The sequence below is a fragment of the Molossus molossus genome, unplaced genomic scaffold, assembly GCF_014108415.1.
Source record: "Molossus molossus isolate mMolMol1 unplaced genomic scaffold, mMolMol1.p scaffold_m16_p_21, whole genome shotgun sequence".
Taxonomy (NCBI): domain Eukaryota; kingdom Metazoa; phylum Chordata; class Mammalia; order Chiroptera; family Molossidae; genus Molossus; species Molossus molossus.
The window spans coordinates 18,213,059-18,234,799 of record NW_023425357.1 but is presented as its reverse complement, the minus strand read 5'-3'; the positions used below and the strand labels follow the sequence as shown (position 1 = coordinate 18,234,799).

The 21,741-nt window shown below is 60.5% G+C and overlaps 1 protein-coding gene across 1 annotated transcript in view; it reads right to left on the bottom strand.

Moving 5' to 3' along the window:
- Positions 1-13: 13 nt before the first annotated feature.
- Positions 14-21,741, bottom strand: part of PIEZO1 (piezo type mechanosensitive ion channel component 1) — a gene marked incomplete at its 5' end in the record, with an annotated part of 33,219 nt that continues 11,491 nt past the window's right edge. The window contains 41 exons of the mRNA XM_036275115.1: positions 14-527; positions 605-794; positions 885-964; positions 1,040-1,162; positions 1,236-1,408; positions 1,509-1,601; positions 1,771-1,959; positions 4,140-4,287; positions 4,364-4,522; positions 4,663-4,877; positions 4,961-5,108; positions 5,189-5,312; positions 5,526-5,796; positions 5,975-6,163; positions 6,231-6,489; positions 6,571-6,762; positions 6,893-6,999; positions 7,219-7,391; positions 7,471-7,527; positions 7,601-7,679; positions 8,212-8,312; positions 8,795-8,866; positions 9,187-9,281; positions 9,365-9,454; positions 9,943-10,114; positions 10,336-10,432; positions 10,512-10,755; positions 10,941-11,094; positions 11,759-11,863; positions 16,217-16,421; positions 16,877-17,077; positions 17,165-17,290; positions 17,853-18,029; positions 18,335-18,495; positions 18,658-18,770; positions 19,136-19,318; positions 19,436-19,584; positions 19,659-19,837; positions 19,918-20,029; positions 20,625-20,885; positions 21,367-21,467. Of these exons, the coding sequence (XP_036131008.1) occupies positions 278-527; positions 605-794; positions 885-964; positions 1,040-1,162; positions 1,236-1,408; positions 1,509-1,601; positions 1,771-1,959; positions 4,140-4,287; positions 4,364-4,522; positions 4,663-4,877; positions 4,961-5,108; positions 5,189-5,312; positions 5,526-5,796; positions 5,975-6,163; positions 6,231-6,489; positions 6,571-6,762; positions 6,893-6,999; positions 7,219-7,391; positions 7,471-7,527; positions 7,601-7,679; positions 8,212-8,312; positions 8,795-8,866; positions 9,187-9,281; positions 9,365-9,454; positions 9,943-10,114; positions 10,336-10,432; positions 10,512-10,755; positions 10,941-11,094; positions 11,759-11,863; positions 16,217-16,421; positions 16,877-17,077; positions 17,165-17,290; positions 17,853-18,029; positions 18,335-18,495; positions 18,658-18,770; positions 19,136-19,318; positions 19,436-19,584; positions 19,659-19,837; positions 19,918-20,029; positions 20,625-20,885; positions 21,367-21,467 (6,317 nt within the window). The remainder of the gene's footprint in view (positions 528-604; positions 795-884; positions 965-1,039; positions 1,163-1,235; positions 1,409-1,508; positions 1,602-1,770; positions 1,960-4,139; positions 4,288-4,363; positions 4,523-4,662; positions 4,878-4,960; positions 5,109-5,188; positions 5,313-5,525; positions 5,797-5,974; positions 6,164-6,230; positions 6,490-6,570; positions 6,763-6,892; positions 7,000-7,218; positions 7,392-7,470; positions 7,528-7,600; positions 7,680-8,211; positions 8,313-8,794; positions 8,867-9,186; positions 9,282-9,364; positions 9,455-9,942; positions 10,115-10,335; positions 10,433-10,511; positions 10,756-10,940; positions 11,095-11,758; positions 11,864-16,216; positions 16,422-16,876; positions 17,078-17,164; positions 17,291-17,852; positions 18,030-18,334; positions 18,496-18,657; positions 18,771-19,135; positions 19,319-19,435; positions 19,585-19,658; positions 19,838-19,917; positions 20,030-20,624; positions 20,886-21,366; positions 21,468-21,741) is intronic.

The window sequence follows — 21,741 nt, the reverse complement described above, 5'->3', positions numbered from 1 at the left end:
CTCTACAGTACGAGTGGGGAAAGGAGGGCTGGGCCCCCTGGCCCAGTGTGTCTGGCACTGGGCTTAGCAGGGACGACAGAAAGGGACAGCAGTCCTGCGCTGGGCCGCAGACGGGCCACAGCTTCCTTCTGACAGCAGCATCAGGGCTCAGTGGGCCAGGAGGACTTGTCACAGCTGGTAGCCTTGGACTGGGAGATCTGCTCCTGTGGCCTGAGGGGCACGGCCCCCTTCCTGCCAGGCCGGCTCCTTCATTCACGGTGCACGAGGAGCCCGGCTCCTACTCCTTCTCACGGGTCCACTTGATCATGGTCTCTGGTGAGCGGTACAGGAAGATGAGCTTGGCATACAGCTCCTCTTCCAGCTCCAGCTCCTGCGTCTCCCGCACCAGGAAGATGTCCTGGCAGAGCTTGAGGATCCGGTCTACGCACGGCAGCTCCTCAAACATGATGGAGTGTGAGATCTCGCTGAAGAAGCCACGCACGAACTTACCGACGACCAGCACAATGGACACGTAGAGCCCCATGATCCTGCCAGACAGGGGCGGGTGAGTCCTGGGGGCACAGCCCACAACCACACCCCAGCCCCCAGGTCCCTGCACACTCACCCGTAGCCAGCTAGGAAGCCTAGGCTGGGTGGGCTGACTTTGTCGTTGAAGATGACCATGGGCAGCAGGTTGCACTCAGACTGGCAGTTCTGTAGCTCAATGACCCACCATTCAAGGAAGCCAGCAGCCCCCGAGCCCACACGCTCCCTCCGCAGCTGGATGCGCACGCCGAGGTAGTCGGCCTCCTCATCTGGATCAGAGCGGTGAGACAGTGAGGGCCACCACCCTCTTCCAGGGCAGAGGCCGTGGCCCAGCCCCACCCTCCCCCCGATACACTCACTGGGCTGCAGCTGCTTCACAGGGTTAGCTTCAGGCCCATTGGGGGCACGGATGTACTTGGGGAAGAGGTTAGGGATGACCCTGTGGGGAGGAGTCCAGTGGGTCAGGTCTGGCCCAGCCTTCCTGGTGCCCCCAGACCCCCTGGGCCCCACTTACACTGACTGGTCAGAGGTGCCCTCCAGCAAGCTGGCCAGCTGCCGCCGCTCAGTACTATTGGGGGCCAGGTCCAGGGTGTGCTTCTCGTTGGTGTACTCTACAGTGCCTCCCTTGGCCAGGTCCCTGCAGGCAAGGGTGCAGCGTGACCCCCCGAGGGGCGCACCCCACCAAGGCCCCACCCCAGCCTAGAACATACCTCTGGAAGTTCCAGGTGAAGCGCAGGGTGATGTCAGCAGTGCCATTGTACAGCTCTCGCTTCATCTGATCCCGGCTTGGCGGGCTGATGCGCCACAGCGCCCCGGAGCTGCCCTCGATCTGCGCTGTGACGATGTCCTCAGGGCTGTACTGACTGATGAACTGCATGGCCAGCTGGGCACAGGGCAGCACCTCAGCAGGGTGAGGCCAGGCCACCCCTCCCCTCAAGCCGTCCCTTCCCCTGCCAGGCAGATTCAGTGTGGGGACTGCTCACCGGGTAGGGGTCAAACTGCCTGGACAGCTCTTCATAGTCCTGCTGTGTGAAGGGCACAATGGACGGCTGCTGGGCACTCATCGTGAACAGGGGCTGGGGGTGGAAACAGGGTGACATGGTGCTGGGGGAGCCTCCCTGACCCCCCAGCTCCCAGGCCGAGCTCTGCAGAGTCCATGAGGACAAGCAAGTGGAGGGACGGGAATGGGGGCTGCCTGGCCAGAGCCCCTCAGTGTGCGGGCTGCACTGTCCCCTGGCTGCTCACCTCATAGCCACCCAACTTGAGGGTGACGGTGACGTCGATGGGCTGGTTGACAACGCCAACAACGGAGCGCACCAGAGACATGAAGAGCAGTGGGAACCAGATGATGGCCACGAGGAACAGGATTATAAGGCCGCCCATGCCATACTTAACAATCTTCTTCTTCTTCTGCCCCTTGGGCTGCGGGTATTTCTGGTGGGGGGCAGGGTGCAGGTCAACGGCTCAGCTCTGCCCTCCCACCGCCCTGCCTGTGCCGGCCTCCATCCCTGCTGCCTAGGCCAAGCGCTGCCTCAGACCCGTCCCCTGCTGTCCCGGAGCTGTCCTCCACAGCCCACCACGTTGTCCTCAAGGCCGTGGCCTCGGCTCACCCAGTGGGCCCGTGAAGGCAAGCCTTGATTCAACATCCAGACTGACTGCAGAGCAATGCAGCCAAGACGGCGGTGCTGCACAGGACAGAGAGTCCATAGGAAGACAGCCCAAAACATCACGCGTGGGCGTAGGTGCCACCCACTCAGTGGGGAAAGGACAGCCTTCCAACAAGTGGTGCTGGGACAGGACATCCACGTGCAAAAGAGTAAAGGTGGCCCCTTATCTAACACTGTGTACAAAAGTTAACTGTAAGACCTAAACCAATAAAATGCTTAGGGGCAAATCTTCATACCTTACATCTGGCAAAAAGATCCTCAGATCTAACGCCAAAAACATGAGCAACAAAAGAAAAAAAATTAAACTAGACATTATAAAAGACTCTTGTACTTCAGAGGACACCATCAAAAGAATGAAAAGACAGCCCACAAAATGGGAGAAAGTACTTGCAAATCGTATATCCGACAGAGTCTAGTGTCTACACTGTGGAACTCTCAACTCAATCAAAGATGTAGATGTTTACCCAACAGTTGCTTCACTCAAGAAAAAAATGGGCAATGGCTCTGAACAGACATTTCTCCATGAAGACAGGCATGTCCAATAACCACAGGAAAAGGTGCTCATCGCTAGCCAATAAGGAAATGCAAAGCAAAACCACAAGGATGGGTTAAAAAAAGACACCACCAGTGTTGGCAAGGCTGTGGAAGAAACTGGTGGGACTGGCCCTGGCCGGTTTGGCTCAGCGGTTAGAGCGTCGGCCTGCGGTCCTGAGAGACCCGGGTTCGGTTCCCGCTAAGGGCGCGTACCTCGGTTGCAGTTTGTCCCCGGCCCTGGTTGGTTGTGCGGGTGGCAGCCACTCGATGTGTCCCTTTCACGTCGATGTTTCTCTCTCTCTCTCTGTTCCCCTCTCCCTCCCACTCTACCTGAACAAAAAAAAATGGGAAAATGTCCTCGGGTGAGGATAAAAAAAAAGAAACTGGTGGGACTGAAGTGCAGTCACTGTGGAAAACAGACACAACCCCTCAAGAGTGGAAGCTAGAGCTCCCGCAGGACCCAGCAGCCCCACTCCTATGAGTCTATGCAGAAGAAATGAAGCGTGCATATCCACGATCTTTTTTTTTTTTTTTTAATCTTCACCCGAGGACATTTTTCCATTTTTCACTCCGATAGAACGGGAAGGAGAGAGAAGAAGAGAGAGAAACATCGACGTGAAAGGGACACATCGAGTGGCCGCCACCCACACGACCCAACCAGGGCCGGGGACAAACTGCAGCCAAGGTACATGCCCTTAGCGGGAACTGAACCCGGGTCTCTGTGGACCGCAGGCTGACGCTCTAACCGCTGAGCCAAACCGGCCAGGGCACATATCCACAATCTTTTATGTGAATATCCACAGCAGCATTTTATTTATTTACTTTTTATCCTCACCCGAGGACATTTTTGCATTTATCTTCAGATAGAGCGGGAGGGAGAGAGGAAGGAAGAGAGAGAGAGAGAAACATCAATATGAGAGAGACACATTGAGTGGTTGCCACCCACACAACCCCAACTGGGGCATGGGACAAACCACAACCGAGGTACATGCCCTTAGCAGGAACCGAACCCGGGACTCTGGTCCGCAGGCCGACGCTCTAACCGCTGAGTCAAACCGGCCAGGGCCAAACAGTGTACTTTAAACGGGTGAATCCTGCATATGAATTTTCTCGCAATAAAACTGCTGAGAAGGAACAAAAATTCAGCTAACATCACGGCCAGGCCTCATCCACTGGGCAATTTGTACGGGCCACTCTGCCAAGCACCTGCCCCTGATAAGGCTGAGTTCGCTATCCCTTTGCTAAGAAGCCCCTTTGGCAGCCAGGAAGAGTTCTAGAAATGCTCTCTCCCACAGTGGCTTTCTGGCCTCGTGCTGCCGTGGGCTGCCAGTGTGGTTGGTTCCTGCAGTGTTCATCTGCCCCACTGGGGAGAAGCCAGCGTCCCCTCTCCACTCCCGCCTCGGGCCCAGGAACCTTTTCAGTCTCTCGGCTGCACTTGATGATGAAGATGTTGGCATAGATGTCCTCCACGCACATCCAGTTGGACAGGGACAGCGTGGTGTCTGTCCATACCCAGTCCATCACCGCCCGCAGCTCCACCAGGAACGGCACGAGCCGGAACCTGCCCAAGACCAGAGGACCCATCAGGAGGGGCCGAGGGAGAGCAGCCTCCACCCACCCGGCCAACTCATACTCACCCCTGGAAGAGGAAAAGGTTGAGGTGGTTGTACTTCTTGGTGAGGAAATTGCCGAGGATGCGGGTGGGGTAGCCGCAGCGGATCTGGTAGGCGGACAGGGCGAAGTAGATGCACTTCACAAAGTACCACAGCTGGGCCACTGTATTCTGGCTGAACATCCTAGGAGGGACAGGAAGCCCGGGTCAGGGCGCCCCGCCTGAGTCCAGTCGCTGGAGCCCCAAGGTCCCTGGACCCAACGGCAGCTCTTCCAGGCACCACAAAGCATGTCTGTGCAGGCTGGCCTGACCCCCAACACTCACCTCTCAGTGACGGCGGGCAGGATAAAGAACATCCAGAGGTGGATGGCCAGCACCAGGACGACCTGGAAGGCCAGCTTGCCCAGCACGGTCTTGCGCAGGTAGAGGGCACGATCGATGACCATGGTGCTGAACTGGATCAGCAGCATGACCAGGAAGGCCTCCGGGACCTGGTCATCGGACAGGGACGACGTGATGTCTGTAGCCGCTGAGTGCTTCTGTGGCCAGGAAAGGAAAGGTCAGGGAGAGCTGGAGTGGCCCCTGGGCTCTGCACTCACGGGGGGCCCCGAGTTCGGCTCACCCCAAAGGCCCAGAAGCCGAACATGATGATGATGAAGTCGACCACGTCAGCCAGGAACATGAGGGCGTAGACGTCGGTGGCCGCGCGGTACTTGGTGTGCAGGATGTCGTGGAAGAAGCGCCGCAGGGGCCGGTACACGCCCTGGGCCCTGCAGGCGGCAGAAGGGAGCTCGGCTCAGGACCGCCTCGGCTGCCCCCTCCCCTAGGCCACCCCAGCTCGGTCACTCACAGGGACAGGCAGAAGGTCTGCAGACGGATGCCCATGGCCCTCACTCTTTCCCGGGGCCGACTTCGCCTCTTCTTTCTCTGAGAGGCGGCTGTTGCCTCCTCCTCCTCGTCCTCAGTTTCAGCTTCTGAGGGGGAGCAGTCACCGCTGAGGGACTGGGGCCTAGCTCAGCTCCTGACCATCCTGAGAGCCCCCGAAAGGGCTGCCATCACCCCATTTCACAGACTAGCGGGCTCCGCCCAGGGCCCTCCCAGCATCACCGCAGTGGGCCAGCTGGGGCGGTGACTCCCGTGTGAGCGCCAGGTGGGCAGGGTGGCTGTGGACGGACAGGGGCACGTACCGATGGCTGCCAGTTCTCTGGGCTCTGCACTTCCCTTCCTCCTCCTCCTGAAACGCAGACCAGCGCGCCTCGTGCTGTGGGGCTTGAGCTTCACTTGTGGCTCTGGGGGCTCCTCCCTTGCTTCTACTTGGATGTCATCTGTGGGGGTGGCCCCAGCCAACCCCAGCTCCTCCTGCGGCCCTGTGCCCTCCTCAGGCTCCTTCTCCTTCCCAGGACCCCCATCAGGCTCCCTGGAGAGCGGGTCCTCCTCGTGGTCCCAGAGGCCATAGCACTGTGGAGGGAAGGAAGGAGGGCGGTGGGGAGGCCGGCGTGGCCGCACCAGGCAACTCTCGAACCGGGCAAGATGGCGAGGCCCACCCTGGGGCCCACAGCATCCAGCTTTGCCTCCTGGAACAAGATGGCTGAGAAACGCCCGCCCGCCGCCCTCCGGCCCTGCATCTGGCGCTCACCAGCAGCTGGGACCGGTGGAAGAAGAGGGCCATGAGCTGCACGAGGTCATACTTGATGTAGCCATCGGTCTTCTCCAGCCCCAGGATGCGAGGTGGGAAGTAGGGCTTGTTCTCGAAGCGTCGCAGCACTGCGTGGCTGTTCCAGGGGAAGAAGCCAAACTGGAACAGGTACTTGGTGACCACCATGACCTGCGGGGCAGGGCGCTCAGCATGGTGGGGCCAGGCCCCCACCCCCCACCCCTGGGCCGCCACCCACCTCGGTGAAGACAATGGCCGTCATCCAGAAGCGCTTGCTGGGCCGTGGGATGGACAGCATGGCCCATAAGAAGACCAGCACGGGCAACACAAGGGAGGCGGCTGAGGCGGTGACCATGTGGTTGAGGACGATGATGAAGTAGCAGAGCAGTTCAGAGTGCGCGGCCACACACTGGTACACCGCCTGCAGTAGCCGCAGCACTCGGCCCTGCCCGGCCTCGAACTGCTCAGCCTCCTCCAGCTCCGGGATGCGCAGGCACCTGCAGGGACCACGTGCAGGCAGGTCTGGCCCCAGCCGAGGGCCACCTGCCCCCCGCCCCCCAGCCGCCCCTTCCACGCACCTGTTGAGAAGCAGCTCGCTGGCCGTCCGCATCCAGGTCCGAGGGCCTGCGGGAAGCTCTTGGGAGCTGTGCAGGGAGGCCCTGGGCTCGGGGCCCATCTCCTCGCTGCCACTGCGGGTGTTGTAGCCGGTGCTCAGGGGGCTGCTGGCATCCTCGGGCGTGCTGCTTGTCGGCTCCTCGGCCCCCAGCCCACTGTGGGAGGGGAGGCTGGTCACAGAGACGAAGGAGAGGTCCCTGGTGGGAAGCGGCTGGGAGGCTGTGTGCCTGAGTGAAGCCGCTGGGGTGGCCCTGGCTCCCGCTTGAGCCCCTGGCCCATACCCACCTCGAGGCTGTGCTGGGCACGTCACGTGCCTCCGCAGGGCCTGCTGGCGTAGCCTCGGCTTCACTCGAGTACAGCTGGTCCAGCACGCCCCGGTTCACCTCCCCACCCTGCAGGGCACACGAAGGGGCTCAGGGCTGTGGAGGTAGTCCCAGCGCTGCTTCTGCCCCTGGAGCGGGCGAGGCGGGCGTGTGGCAGCACAGGGCTAGGGCAGTGTGGCCGGGAATGGTGGTAGGGGTAGGGGGGTGTGGTGGAGCGGGCAGCGATGGCAGCGATGAGGTGGAGTGCAACGGAGGGGCAGGGACGAGGTCGGGTGTGGCGGCACCCACCCTGAGCAGCTCCTGTGTGAGCAGGTAGCGCTCAGAGCGCAGCACGTCACTCATGGCTCTGTGGTGCCGCGTGAAGGTGAGCAGCCAGCGTGTCAGCCCGTCCACCAGCGCCTGTCCCAGCACCCACAGGAACTGCATGGTGTTCAGCACCCGCTGCATCACATGGCTGCGGCCTGCAGAGGGGGTTGGCGGGGGGCCGTGAGGGGCAGCCAGCAGGAGAACCCCAACCCCCAATTCCCAGGGCCCACGAACCTGCCACCTCATCTCCTGGGTCCTCTGCCACCTCCACCTCTGGGCCCGGGCCGCCTCCTGGGCATAAGGGTGCTGATTAGCGCCTTGCAGCCCTGCATTCCCTTCCCGCACCCAACTGGGCCCGACTCACCCACAGACAGTTGTGCCTGCTCCTGCCGCCGCCGCCTCAGCACGGTCTGGGCATTGGTCACCCATGCCTGGTACGCCATCTGCAGGACAGGGCCTTGGGGTTAGCACCCTGCCTCCCAGGCTATTGAGTCCCACTGGGCCACCTCTGAGCTCCGGAGGAGGAGCCAGGGGTCGGCCCAGCTGGGGACCTTCAGCCAGAGCCTGGGGAAGAAGTGGGCACCATGCGGATATTGTGGGAGGACAGGGCAGTTCACACCGGCCACCAGCACATCACGGGTCTCATGCTAGAACCAGGGACCCAAAGGTGGCAAGAGGCTGCTGGCTCAGAAGACAAAAATGTACGACCAGCAAACATAATAAGACCTTCTTGAAGGCCAGGCCACCAGCGGCGACCACAGGCTTGGGTGGTCAGAGGTGGGACCTCAGGAGGACGTGGGCAGGGGCACGCAGCCACCCATGACCCACAGACTGCTCTCCGTCTGACCTAGAGACTCGGGAGGTCTGGATGGGGCTGGGCAGGCCCCCCAGGCCCTGGGGCATCTGTCTCCCCTGCGCTGGCCTGGCCCAGGCACTCGGGACAAGGGAAGGCGGCAGGGGACCCTCCCACCTCACCTGGAAGGCACTCTGTGTCGATGGTCTGGGGTCCTCGGGCTGGGCCTCCTCCTCCTCCTCACTGTCCGACTCGAACAGGAAGTAGTCCCCAGAGTGGATGACTGTGGGTAGGGGGTACTGAGAGCCGGCTTCCCCCACATGGGGTTGAGCTCCCAGCAACAGGCCTGGATGTGCCACCCCGCTTGGGTTCCCTCAGCATCCTATGACCCCACGGGCCAAGGCCCGAATGCCACCCTCCCCCCGAGGGACAGCCACAACGGCTGGAGGACGGAGGCACATGCACAGGACACAGGCCAGAGCGGTGGGACAAGACCAGACTGGACGAGAACACGGAGCAGGGCCAGGAAAGGGGAGAAGCTGTGAGTGGGCAGTGATGGTGCAGGCCTGTGGGGGGTGCCCAGCTAAACCGAGACCGCCCCTGATTCCTGCACGGCTTGGAGTGAGGCCCGAAAGCCTGCACACAGGCTGGAGGGCAGCACTGGCAAGCTCTGCCCCGAAGGTGGACAGCAACTGCGAGGGGGTGAGGGTACCCAGCACATAGCAGCTTGAGGGTGTGGTCATGGCAGCCAGGTTGGGGCAGTACCTGTGGCGTGGTCCAGCCAGGGCCGCCACCACTGACTCCGTGGCGGGGAGGAGCCCGCTGGACTGTGGGGCCCTGTGAAGGGGAGGGGGTGGCGAGCATGAGCCAGCAGGGAGAGACACGGGAAGATGAGGGCGGCCCCTCGGCAGAGATCGACACGGAGCCCCGTCAGTGACGAGCACCCTCTCATGGTGCTGTGGGGGAGGAGGACAGCCCAAAAGTGTAGACAGACAGTCACTGGCAGGCTGTGTGGCCTGCAGGGACAGAGAGTGACCACATGGCACAGGACAGACGGGCCAGAAGCCCTGTGTGACAGCACGTGGCACGCATGCAGACAGGCTCCAGCGGCACAGACACACCGGTGCTCAGGGGTCCTTGAGGCTCCAGCCACTCACCTGGCTCCTGGCCGGGGTCCAGGGGCTCCTGGGAGTGGCCAAGGCCCAACCGGCTCTGCCTGTGTTTTTCCTGCTTGGCACGAATACGTTCCATCCTGGCGGTGGGAGACAACTCTGAGCTCTGGGCCGGACAGGAAAACACCCTCACACCCATCCTGGTCCCCCCGACGACACCTACTGTCTTTTCAGCTGGGCCAGGGACTTCTCCTCGGCCTTGCGGTGGTAGTCAATGCTTTTGAGGTTGGCAGCGTTGTACAGAGCAAAGCCCCTGTGGGGAAGTCAGTGAGGCCCGGGGGCGCAGAGCTCCGGCTGCATGAGACCACCCGCCCAGCCCCGGCCCAGCGGCCCAGGTCCCCCTGCTCACAGGGCTAGCTCTCCAACATGGCAACCCCTCTGCTGCAGCGAGAGGGAGGGGACCCCTCTTGCCACCTCCAGTCTCACGGGGTAGAAAACAAGCAAATGAAGAGGCAGCCATGGGAGCTGTAGAGGCTGGGGTCAGGGAAACTCACGGGCTCATTGGCCAGGAGCAGGGTGAGGGGGCAGGCCCTCCAGTGGGGGCACCTCAGGCCAGCATAAGACTGAAACACCAGCCTACACAAAGCAGGGCTGAGGCCACGGGATGTGGGCATTGTGCATGCAGGCCCCTGGGGGGTGCTAATGACCCATGGTCCTCAGTTGTCACTCCAGGAGACGTGTCACCTCAGGGGACAGTGCCCGGCCCTAGATGGACCCGGGGGATCCAAGGCAGGGGCCCACCTGGAGGCCTGCAGAGCAGTGGCCTGGAGCTCGGCCCTGACGTGCAGGAAGTAGTAGCTAAGGAAGACACGGCGCTGTAGCAGCAGGAATAGGAAGCAGACGCTGTCCCAGAGGACGCCAGCCTCCTCCACGGGCAGCAGGCAGTCTTGGTCCCTGCCCAGCATCTCCTTAGCTGTGGGAAAGGCACCAGCACAGGTCAGGGGTTTGATCGGGGTCAGGAACATGGGTGGGGTCAGGGGTTGGGGACCTGAGTCAGAGGCAGGGGTCAAGCACATTTGTTGGGGGTTAGTGTCAGAAAGCAGGTCAAGGACATGGGCGTGGGGAAGGGATAGGGGTCTGGGTTCCTGAAGCTGTACGTGTCACTGACCGACCCCTCCGCCCTCTCAAACTCACGGTCATAGTAGCCCTTGACCGTGCACACGAGGCTGAACAGCTGGATGACCCAGCAGAAGCTGCTCTGCATTTGCTCCACGAAGACGCAGGACAGGAGCTGGGGGCGGGAGGAGGATGAGCCAGCCTCTGGGATTGACGCTGGGCGGGGGCCGGGGCTGGGCAGGCCGGCGGCTCACCGAGAGCATGTTCTTGGAGATGATGACAGTGACGTTGTAAAGGATGAGGCAGTCCCACAGCACGAGGCGCGCGCGCGTATCCTTCTGCAGCAGGGAGGTGCCGAAGAGCAGCAGGTAGAAACAGGCCAGCAGGTAGCCCAGCCCGAAGACACTGATGCGTGTGGCCCCTGTGACGAACACCACCACCAGCACCAGCCAGAAGAGGTAGCGGAAGACAGCAACTTTCAGCATGTCGAGGTAGGACCTGCCGGGCAGGGTGTCACTGTGGGCCGGTCACCCCCACCACCCCCTCCGCTGCACGGTCCGTGTCCACCCATCGCCTCGTCACAGGACAGCACCGAGCACCAGGCTCAGTCCTGGACAAGTGTGTCTGTCAGCCCTGCAGCCCCGGGAGTCCCCCGGCCCCAAGCAGGGCACTCCAGGACCCACCTACAGTGGATGAAGTTGGGCACGGGGTTGGGCTCCCCCCGCAGAGGCTCCAGGTGGTCGGTGTTGATGCCGGCCATGCGCTGCCACTCCTCGGTGCGCTCCGCCGAGAACACCTGCCACTGCTGGGAGGCGCAGAGCAGCAGGAGGAAGTCACCTGTGGGCACACGGGAGGCCACTGCCGCACTGACGGCAGGAACCACTGGCCGTGCCGAGGCCTGGTACATGACGGGCGCAGGGCACTGACCTTGTACCCACACCAGAGAGAAGCATGGTGTGTGCATGTGGGGGCTGGGCAGACACACGTCCACAAGTGTGAACACTGGTGAGTGATGTCCACACATGGACATGGATGCCTACCTGTGTACATGTTCTGTGTACACCATGCATCAGGAAACAGGGTAACATGTGCCTGACTGTACACCCTGTGGGCATCCCTGTGCACACCCGGTGCACACCTACGTCCACACCAGCATCCATCCCCACATCCATATCTACAACTATCTCTGTGTCTACACCTGTGTGCACACCTGCATACACACAGGCAAGCAAATGCATGTCTGAGGGCAGAGTGTACACATGTGTGGTGGGCTTCAGTCCCCTGGGAATCTCCTGTAGGACTAGGCACAGTCACGAGAGCTCCGATCCTGCTGGGGCTCCACAGGATTAGGCCAGCTGGCGAGGCCTAGACAACGCGCCCCTTGCTGGCTGACGAGGAGGGTCCGCGTCTGCCCACCGCCCGTCCCCGTGCAGAACCTCCCCGGCCTTCGATGAGGCTGGCAGGTGGATGTGGATGAGGGGCTCAGCCGGTGGGTACTCACTGATGAGGTTGGTGGAGTTGGGGGCCCTGAAGAAGTCAGGCAGGTACAGCCACTTGATGAGCACCGAGTTCATGGGGATGGCCTGGCTCCAGCGCCACGGATAGTCTGTGGGTAGAGGGCGTACGTCAGGGCTCCAGACCTCCTGTCCCTTTCTGCATTTGCTGGCCCACAGCCTCCAGGGCTCCAGTGTCCACAGAATTGGTCTTCACCCACATACACATTCACGCAGCTGGCCTCAAAAATATACCCACTCTTGCCGTGGCCGGTTTGGCTCAATGGTTAGAGCGTCGACCTGTGGACCAGAGAGTCCTGGGTTTGGTTCCCACTAAGGGCATGTACCTTGGTTGCAGTTTGTCCCCAGCTCCGGTTGGGGTCGTGTGGGTGGCAGCCACTCAATGTGTCTCTCTCACATCGATGTCTCTCTCTCTCTTCCTCCCTCTCTCCCTCCTACTCTATCTAAAGATAAATGCAAAAATGTCCTCAGGTGAGAAAAACAAAACAAAAAACACCCACTCTTATTTGGAGTCCCAAGAGCATACAGGTCCAGAGCTGCTGGCACATGCTTACATACACATTTCTTAGGCATAAACCGTGCCCCCAGCCCCTGTGGGAGGAACTGAGGGACAGCTAGGGGGCAGGCAGGTGGGCAGGGTAGCCCTGTGAGTGCTGGGCCATTGTATGGATGGACCAGAGGAAACGTTACGCACCTATCAGAATGACTAATATAAAAACAGTGACTCCACCAAACACCGGCGAGAATGTGGAAGAACCGGACCACACACGTTGCTGGTGGAGATGGAAAACGGGACAGCTTCTCTGGGCGTTTATCCCAGAGAAATGAAAACTACGCCCATGCAAAAACCTGTACGTACATCAACATTCACAGCCCCGAACTGGGAACAACCAGATGTCTCCCATGGGTGAAAGGTCAAACCAACGATGATACATCCACAACACAATGCTACCCAGCAAGGAAAAAGAACAAAGTATCAATACACAAACAATAGCGAGGCACCTTGAATGTTGCGTGAAAGAAGCCAGGCCCGAAGGCTACATGGTGTGAAGGCTACATGGTGTACGATTGATTCTACTTGTATAACATTCTGGAAAAGGCAAAGCCACAGGGACAGGAAACATCAGTGGTTACTTGCAGGTGGGGTGGATGGGGGAAGGATGATTGCAAAGAAACCAAAACCCTGGGAGCTCCGGGGCCAGCGTTGAGACAATGCAAATGATGAAATCAACAGCGAACCCCGGCCCGGCTGGTGTGGCTCAGTGGTTGAGCATCAACCCAGGCACCCAGAGGCTGCCAGTTCGAATCCTGGTCAGGGCACATGCCCAGGTTGTGGACCCAATCCCCAGTGGGGGGCATGCAGGAGGCGGCCAATCGATGTTCTCTCTCATCGATGTTTCTCTCTCTCTCTCCCTCTCCCTCTAAAATCAATAAAGAGAAAAATAAGAAAAAACAGCGAGCCCCAAGTATAACCTCCAGAGTCCACGCCGACATAAATCAATAACTAACCCAGTGAATAATGGGGAGGAAAGATAGCTCTTTCCACAGATGCCAACCAACTCTAAGAGAAACAGGGAGGTAGAAAGTCACCACTAGAAAACCAATTAATCATTCCTGTGGCAGGCCCCCCAGCGGATGCTAAAATTAGTTGGTGAAAGCTTAAGAAGCAAGACATCTGTGTCATCTTAGGTATCTCCCCCCAAAATACGTATTATGCACAAGGAGGAAAACCCTAGCTCACAGCAGAGAAACACCGCAGAGCACTGTGACCAGGTGGCGATGGAAGTGTCACCATGGACACACTGGCCCAGAGGATGCACTGAGGTGGTCGTGTCACAGCCGTGATATTTGTGCCAAAAACGTGTAACCTGGTCTGATGGAAAAACACCCCGATTGAGGGGCATGCTACAAAGTAACAGCCCAGTCCTCCTCAAAAGTTTCAAGGTCATGAAAAATTTAAAAAGGCAGAGGAGACAGCCTGACGAAATGCACGGTGGGCTCTGCAGGGGGTCTGAGGACAGAAAGCAAGTGGCAGTGGCCAAGCGGGTGGCTGCACCATCTGCGGGTCCCTCAGAGCTAGTGGCACTGCACCCACGTTCAGCTGTTTTGGTCACTGTACCTGGTTAGGTCAGAGGCTAACAGCTGGGAAATGGGCCAAGGGCCTTGGGGAGCTCTGGACGACCTCTAACTCTGTAAGTCTACACACAGTTACAGAACAAAACCAAACGAGAGAGGAACAAAGTGCCGATCCACTACCTTGCATGTGTTCTGCTAAAGGAAGCCAGACCCAAAGGTGACCTGATCTGAGCCCTTTCTAAGGCGTCTAGAGAAGGCAGTTCAAAGGTCAGATCGGTGGCTGCCAGAGGCGGGCAGTGGGCTGCACAAATGGGCAGGGGTTTGGGGCTGGAACATTCTGTGTCTGACTGGCAGTAGTCACATGACTCTGTGCTCGCCTCAAACCTCAGAATTGTATGTGGACAGGGGGGATCTTACGGGTGTGAACAGAGCCCCGGGGAACCTGACTTTCAAAGGTAGTGGCAGAGAACATCCAAAGCGCCGGCCCGAGGGCTCCTATGGGCCACCTCGGAGCTGCTCTGAACGTAAGAGGGATGACAGAAATGGATTACGTGTAACACGTTTTAGTTTATTTTTGTAAATGAATGTTTACGGGTGCTTTATTTATTTTTTCCTTTATTGATTTCAGAGAGAGAGGAAGGGAGAGGAAGAGAGAGATGGAAACATGGATGAGAGAGAACATCGACTGGCCGCCTCCTGCATGCCCCCCACTGGGGATCAGGCCCACAACCCGGGCATGTGCCCTGACTGGGAATTGAACCGGCGACCTCTTGGTGCATGGGTCGACACTCAACCACTGAGCCACACCAGCTGGACTTCTTGGTATTTTCTTTTCTTTGCTTTTCTTTTGTGTGTGTATCACATTTTAAAAAGACCCATGGCTCTAGCTGGTTTGGCTCAGCGGTTAGAGCTTCAGCTTGAGGATCAGAAAGTCCCAGGTTTGGTTCCCGCTAAGGGTACGTACCTCAGTTGCAGTTCATCCCAGGCCCAGTTCGGGTCATGTGGGTGGCAGCCAGTCGATGTGTCTCTCTCATATCAATGTTTCTCTCTCTCTTCTCCCCTCTCTCCCTCCCACTCTATCTGAAGATAAATGCAAAAAATGTCCTCCGGTGAGGATAAAACATAAAAAAAATAAGAAGAACTATGGCCTAACCAGTGTGGCACAGTGGTTGAGCATCAACCCATGCACCAAGAGGTCGCTGGTTCGATTCCCGGTCAGGACACATGCCCGGGTTGTGGGCCCGATCCCCAGTGAGGGGCATGCAGGAGGCGGCCAATCGATGTTCTCTCTCATCGATGTTTCCATCTCTCTCTCCCTCTCCCTTCCTCTCTCTAAAATCAGTAAAGAAATAAAAGAACCATGGATCTGCTCATAAAGAGAGACAGAAACGGGGAGGATGAGACATCAACACCCCTTTCACAGCAACGCCAACTAACAGACGTACCAAGAAACACAGAAACAAAAACGTCCGTTTTATCAAGTCCCACCAACGGCCTGCTTGGGAGGTCCGTGGATGAGGACACCGCACACACTGATGGTGACGGGTGGAGCAGCTACCCCTCCACAGGACAGGCTGGGGACCCCGGAGCAGGCCAGACAGCCAACTGGACCCCCAGTCATGGCCACGCGGAGGAAGGCACTGCCAAGTGTCACCTGCACATCTGGGAACCAGGCAAACCCACACTCAGAGCCTTCTGCAAACCTCCCGGCCTGACTGTAGAAACTATGGGAGACGGAGGCTGGGACAGTCGAGTCCAAAGGAGATGAGAGGAGACCAGAGAAGAGGACAGCTACGTGCAAATGTCAGGTCCTGCAGCAGAGCAGACCGCCACCACAGTCTTGGCCGTGAGGACAAGCCACTGAGGATGGACGCACATCAGATCAGTGTATTGTCCAGAGACGGACAGCTGCACACGGTCACGTCCTGGGGTGCAGACGGCACCCAGTGTCCGGTGGTGTTAGGCTGAAGCCCCTAGAGGAACTCTCCCGAGTCAGGAAGAGTGTACAACTATTCCTTGTGCCATTCCCCCAAATTTCCTGATTGTTTGAAATTTTTCAAAATAGAACGTTGGACAAAAAGGGAAGCAGTGGACACAGGGAGGGAGCCAGGGGCCAGCACTGCCACCTCAGAGAGACGGGGTGGCTACAGCCAGGGGGCTCCACGGTGGGTAGCAGCGGGGGTACCTGGGTAGGGCTGGGGGGCTAAGTGGGGAGGGATTCGAGGAGGCCAGGCTGCAAAATGGTGAGGGGCTCAGGCCAACTCCTCTGGTGGGAAACTCTCGCGGGTATTCCACGTGGCCACAGCCATGCACACCGGCTCACTTAATGCCCATGCCCCACACCCGCCCAGAGCCCAGAGCCCGCTCACCGATGCACAGAGCTGGAGGGATGCCCAGGCACAGCAGGTACTGGTACAGCAGGAAGAGCGTGAGGAAGAGGCAGTAGTTGGGCCAGAGACGGGCAATGGCCCTGCGGCGCCGGCGGGTGAGGATGGCCACCAGCCAGCAGCCGTGCAGGATGACCATGAAGTTCATGCGCTGCCCAATCACGTTCACGGCCATCAGGAAGCAGATCTGGGGGTGAGAATGGGAGGTACAGGGAAACTGGTGGAGGGATCTGAACCTGCCTCCTGGCAGCCTCAGGCCCAGCAGGCTGGGAGCCAAGCACCCTTCTGTACACAGAGTGGGGGCCTGTGGCCCAGGCTCACGGCAGCTCCGCCAGCCTCGTGGAGGGATGGAGAGGCTGGACATGTCTCCACGGTGCAGGAGGAAAACAGGCTGGGGGGCTCTGTGGCAAACTCGAGATTCCGACATAGTCCTCAGGCTGCATCCTGGCCCCCTGCCCTCACTCGATAGGCCAACCTTGCCCGAGGCAACCCAGCACCTTGGTGGCCTACCTCCTGTGACCCCAAGTGGCCCCCATGGGCTTGCACATTGCAGATACTCAACCGAGGCCCCACCGAGGGCAACGCAGACCTCGAGGCTGAGTCCCACCTGGGGAGGGGACAAGGGTTGACGCCCAGTCTCACCTCCAGCCCAAATTTGTAGAAAAAGAAGTTGACGAAGTACTTGACACAGCTGAGCAGGTCGCGGTCCAGCTGCTGGCGGGTGCCCTCGATGCAGACGGCCTGGGCGGGCAGCGGGCCCAGCTGGTGTTGCCGGCGGTGGTGCTCCTGGCGCCGGTACACAATGGCCTCGAACACCAGCAGCAGCAGGATCTGCAGGTGGTTCTGGGGAGGGGGAGAGTCAGGCCCCTCCAGCCCTGCCTCCAGCGCCCAAATGCCCCGCCCCTTGCCCCACCCCTGCCCTGCTCTCACCTGGATGTAGCCCAGGTTCGGGAAGCCTTTCCGCACCCCAAACCAGTTGGCCGGGTCGACGGGTCCCCGGTACAGCAAGGACTGGTTGATCTCCGTCTTCTGTAGGTTGGTGCTGTTGGGAAGGGGCTGGGGGACAGGGGCAGTGTCAGCACCTGCTTCCCAGCTGGTAACTAGGCGCTGACCCCAGGGACCACTGGTCCTGTCATGGGTCCCTCTCCCAACAACAGCTCCAGAACAGGCCTGGCTGCCCCAGACCACAGCCGCCCCAGCCAGGAATGCAGGACTGTTGTCAGCCTCTAAGCCACCTTGATGGAGAACGGGACAGGGTGCCTAGGAATCGGGACGTGTCAGGAAGGACTGAGCAGGGAACAGAGAAAGCTCCGGGGAGGGGCTGCTCTGAGTGCCCTCTCCCCCCCCCAGGCCTGGCGGGCTCCCCTTTCACTTGAGGAGACATCTGTATTTCATCAGGGAGTTAGCCGAGGCAGGCTCCTTCTCCAGCCCAGACACCTTGGCACGAGGAGTGGGTCCTCCGTAGCCCAGGTTGAAGGACACCTCCTCTAGGAAGCCCCTGGCCCTGAGGACGGCCCTCGGCATCAGTCCCTCAGGCCCTGAGCTAAAGAAGGGCCCCTGCAGGGAGGGACCCGAGGAAGGCTCACAGGGCTCCGGGCACCACGCTCGGCGGCCGTACCTCCGTGCAGTTGCTGGAGTATTTGTGGGGGCTGACGACCTTGAGCTGGTACAGCATCTTGCACACGATGATGATGCAGGTCCACACGGTGGACAGACAAGAGGCCATGGGCCGGAAGCGGGGGTAGGGCAGGGCAAAGGCCCAGAGCACGACCAGCAGGAGGTTCATCACAGACACCTGTGAGAGCCAGGCAGGTGGGCTGAGCCAGGGCAGGTGGGACTAAGCCAGCCAGGTGGGGCTGAGTAGGGCAGGTGGGCTGAGCCAGGGTAGGTGGGCTGAGCCAGGGCAGGTGGGCTGAGCCAGGGCAGGTGGGCTGAGCCAGGCAGGTGGGGCTGAGTAGGGCAGGTGAGCTGAGCCAGGGCAGGTGGGCTGAGCCAGGGCAGGTGGGGCAGCTCCCTCTTCTGTGGGCCCCGAGATCCCGGGAGGCCAAGGAGGTGCCCTGAGTGACCCACTGCAGACGAGGAAGGTGGTGGCCCACTCACCTCCTTCAGGGCCACCCAGACGGTGTACAGGGCCACCAGCTTGATGATGTGCAGCTCCAGCAGGCGCCGCACGAACACCTGCACACGGGTGAGGACGTCCGAGAAGCTGGCGCACAGGTCCAGCAGCCGCTCAGCCACCAGGCCCCATTTGTTGGCTGCGACTGTGGGGGAGGGGAGCAGGTGGTGAGAAGGAAACAGACACTCGGCCTGGGGCTATTCTGTCCTGTGTAGACAAGGCTCTGAGGCTCACAGGGGACCTGGTGGTCCTGCTCCTTGGTGCCCTCCGCTCCCCTCTCAGGGGCTGTACTCTGCCCCTGACTTACCTTCTGGGACCTGCGTGGCCTGCTGGGGGCCAGCAGTGCCCAACCTCTGGTCCCCGGGGGCTGCCTCCTCCTCCTGCTGCTGCAACAATGGGGTCCCGCTCACTGCTTCCTGCCTAGGACAGGGCCCGAATGTGTCACTTCCTACCAGGGCCCATGCCCTCCTGGGGCTAACAGAAGACCCTGCCTGCACCCCTCCTGCCTCCACTGGGTGACCTGTGTTATTTGTGCTGCGGCCGCTAGGTCAGAGCACGCGGCCCAGCTGACATTCCACCACGGAGACCCCCCGGGCCAGAGGAAACATCCCCTACTGAGGCCCCTTGCATTTGAAGGTGATGGCCAAAGCCTTTCTGGGTGCCCCATCTGAACCCCTCCAGCCTCCTTTTCCCTCCTAGACAAGGCCCTTCTGCAAACTCCCCTGCCCCCCACCCACACCAGCCAAGACCAGAGTCCACACCCCTCAGAGGAGGGGCGGGCACACCTGTGAGCCCAGCGTGGGCGGCGGGTGCCCGGCCGGGGGATGTGCTCCAGGTCGGTGAGCTGCATGAAGGGCTGGTGGAAGTAGTGCAGCTGCAGGATGCAGGCGAGCAGGAAGAAGCCAGGGATGAGGATGCTGGAGAACAGCTCGGACACGCTGAACTGCTCCAAACCCAGGTCCCCCAGCCTGTGGAGGGAACACCGTGAGCACGGCCCCTGGGAAGCCTGCAGCAGAGCCTTGGGCCTGAGGAGATGAGGGCCCAGGCCCGGACCTCGCCGGCCTGTCCACCCGCCCACGACTCACTGCTCGTCGGTGAAGCCGGTCAGGTTGCGCCAGTACATGGGGAAGTCCTGGAACTGGAAGGTGTAGACGGCGATGAGCACCAGCATGGTGTAGGCCACCACCAGCCACCAGAACACCTTGAGCAGCTTCCTCCACAGGCTGTAGTAGACCTGCAGGATGAGGGGAGTGAGGCCCCTGCCGTGGGGCCGGGCTGCCTGAGGGGCCCGCCCCGCCCGCGCCGTACCTGGAAGAGGGTGAGGCAGAGCAGGAAGAGGAACATGTACACGATCTTGTAGACCACGAGCCGGCCGGCGAAGCTGACCACGATGAACATGCCGGCGCACACGAAGATCCAGTACTTGGCATAGAGGCCAGTGACCAGCTCCCCCAGACTCCGCAGCAGCGTCCGAGTCCGCGTGGGCTCTGGGGGCCGAGCCAGGGGACAGGGGTGTGACTTCAGGACCAGGCAAGAGGGGGCTGGCCCAAATGCCCGGCCTGCTCACCTGTGTCCGCCACAGTGACCTCCCTCAGGGCGGAGGCTGTCTTCTCCCTCCTCAGCAGCTTCTCCTTGATGAATTGGCGCAGCAGGAGCCAGAAGGTCAGGGTATACAGCAACTGGGATGGGGCGGGGCAGTGTCGCTGAGGGCTGGGCAGCCTGGCACCCCTCCAAAGTCAGGGCCCAGCCAAAGATGTGGGCAGGGGACAGACCCTCAGCGGGGGGGCAGCCAGACGGGCCTCTGCAGGAACAAGCTCATCCTGCCACATACACACCTGCACACCAAGTCCACACACTAGTGCACAGATCTGCACACTAGGCACACGTGTCTGCACACGTCGACACCTATGTACGCAGAGGGTCACATGTTTGCACACACCTCTGCATACACATGCTTGCACACGGGCCCAAACATCTCACACAGTGAGCTTTGACCCACTGAGACCAGGGGCAGCATGTGACACTAACAGAGCCTGTGTTACGGAGATGGAGACAGTGCCCCCTAAAACACAAGGTCATCCATCACTCATGCACTCAAGCAACTTCTCTGGGCTGTCCCATACGGACCCCCCGGGGACCACTAGACAAGGCCTGTCCTCCTGCCCACCCCACTGGGACCCAGCCATAAACAAAACGGCACTGTCACGGGTCCTCGTGCAGAAACCTGAGGCATCAGCACCTGCTGACAGGTGCCCCGGAGTGAGGGGCACTCACCATGGCACCGAGGTCCAGGCAGGGGTAGCGAGTGTGCTCCAGCCCCAGCTGGCGCAGGCTGACGGGACCCAGGGTGGTGGGCAGCTCAGAACGCAGGTCCATGGCCCACACGTAGCGCAGGCTGCACAGTGCCAGCCCGTAGAGCAGGATGAAGGGCGAGCAGAGCATGGCCAGCTGGTGGCGGCTGCGCACGGTCCAGATGAGGCAGGCCCAGAGCAGCAGCACGAAGGTCAGCCAGCTGTGGTAGGTGATGCTCCACACCTGGCGGCAGGGGCTGGTGGGCGTGGCTGCACCGTCCACCTGGCCCCGTCCCCACCTGCTTCCCCAGGGCGGCGAGGGGGCAGGGCCCCCAGGGAGGTGTTCAGATAGAAACGCAAACACGCCCCATCGGCCTGGAGCACGTGGCACTGGACACACCCCACCCCGCCCCACATATGCGCTTGTGATCACACACACGTTCACATGCATGCACACATATACATCCATGCATGAACACACTCACCAATTGTACATACATGCCCACACATGTTCACACGCACACAGGCTCACACACATACCGGCGCTCCCACACGTTCACACGTGCTCACACACGCAGCTGTGGGCTGGCCGGGGGTGGCTCAAGGTCCTGCAGGACACAGCTGCAGTAGTTTCTGGTGAGGAAGCGTCAGGCTGTGAACATGCCCGCCCCGCCCCACAGCCCACGGGAGGAGCCTGCGGGGCCCAGCAGGCCGCTGCTCCTTACCATCATGGCGATGAGGGCACACACGTAGCTCTGGTCCAAGATGAGGTGGCCCAGGCCATGCAGTGGAGAGGTCTCTCTTGGCTCAGCTAGCCTGGGGTGCACTACGGGGTGGTGGCAGGGGTCACCTGGGAAGCTCTGGCATCACCAGCCAGAGCCCCGCACCCACACGCGACTTAGCCCTGTAATGCAGCTGGGGTGCTGGAGCGGCAGCCGGGGCAGGCGGCCCCGGGCAGGAAAGGCAGGCTCCTATCTGACACTGCCCCCACCTGTCTTGTGACTCTCGCCGTCCTTGCCCCTCTCCAGGCTGCCCTTTCCAAGGCTCTGAAGGGACAGGATGGACAAGCAGGCCCTGACCCCTTCCAGCCGCGTGGGCAC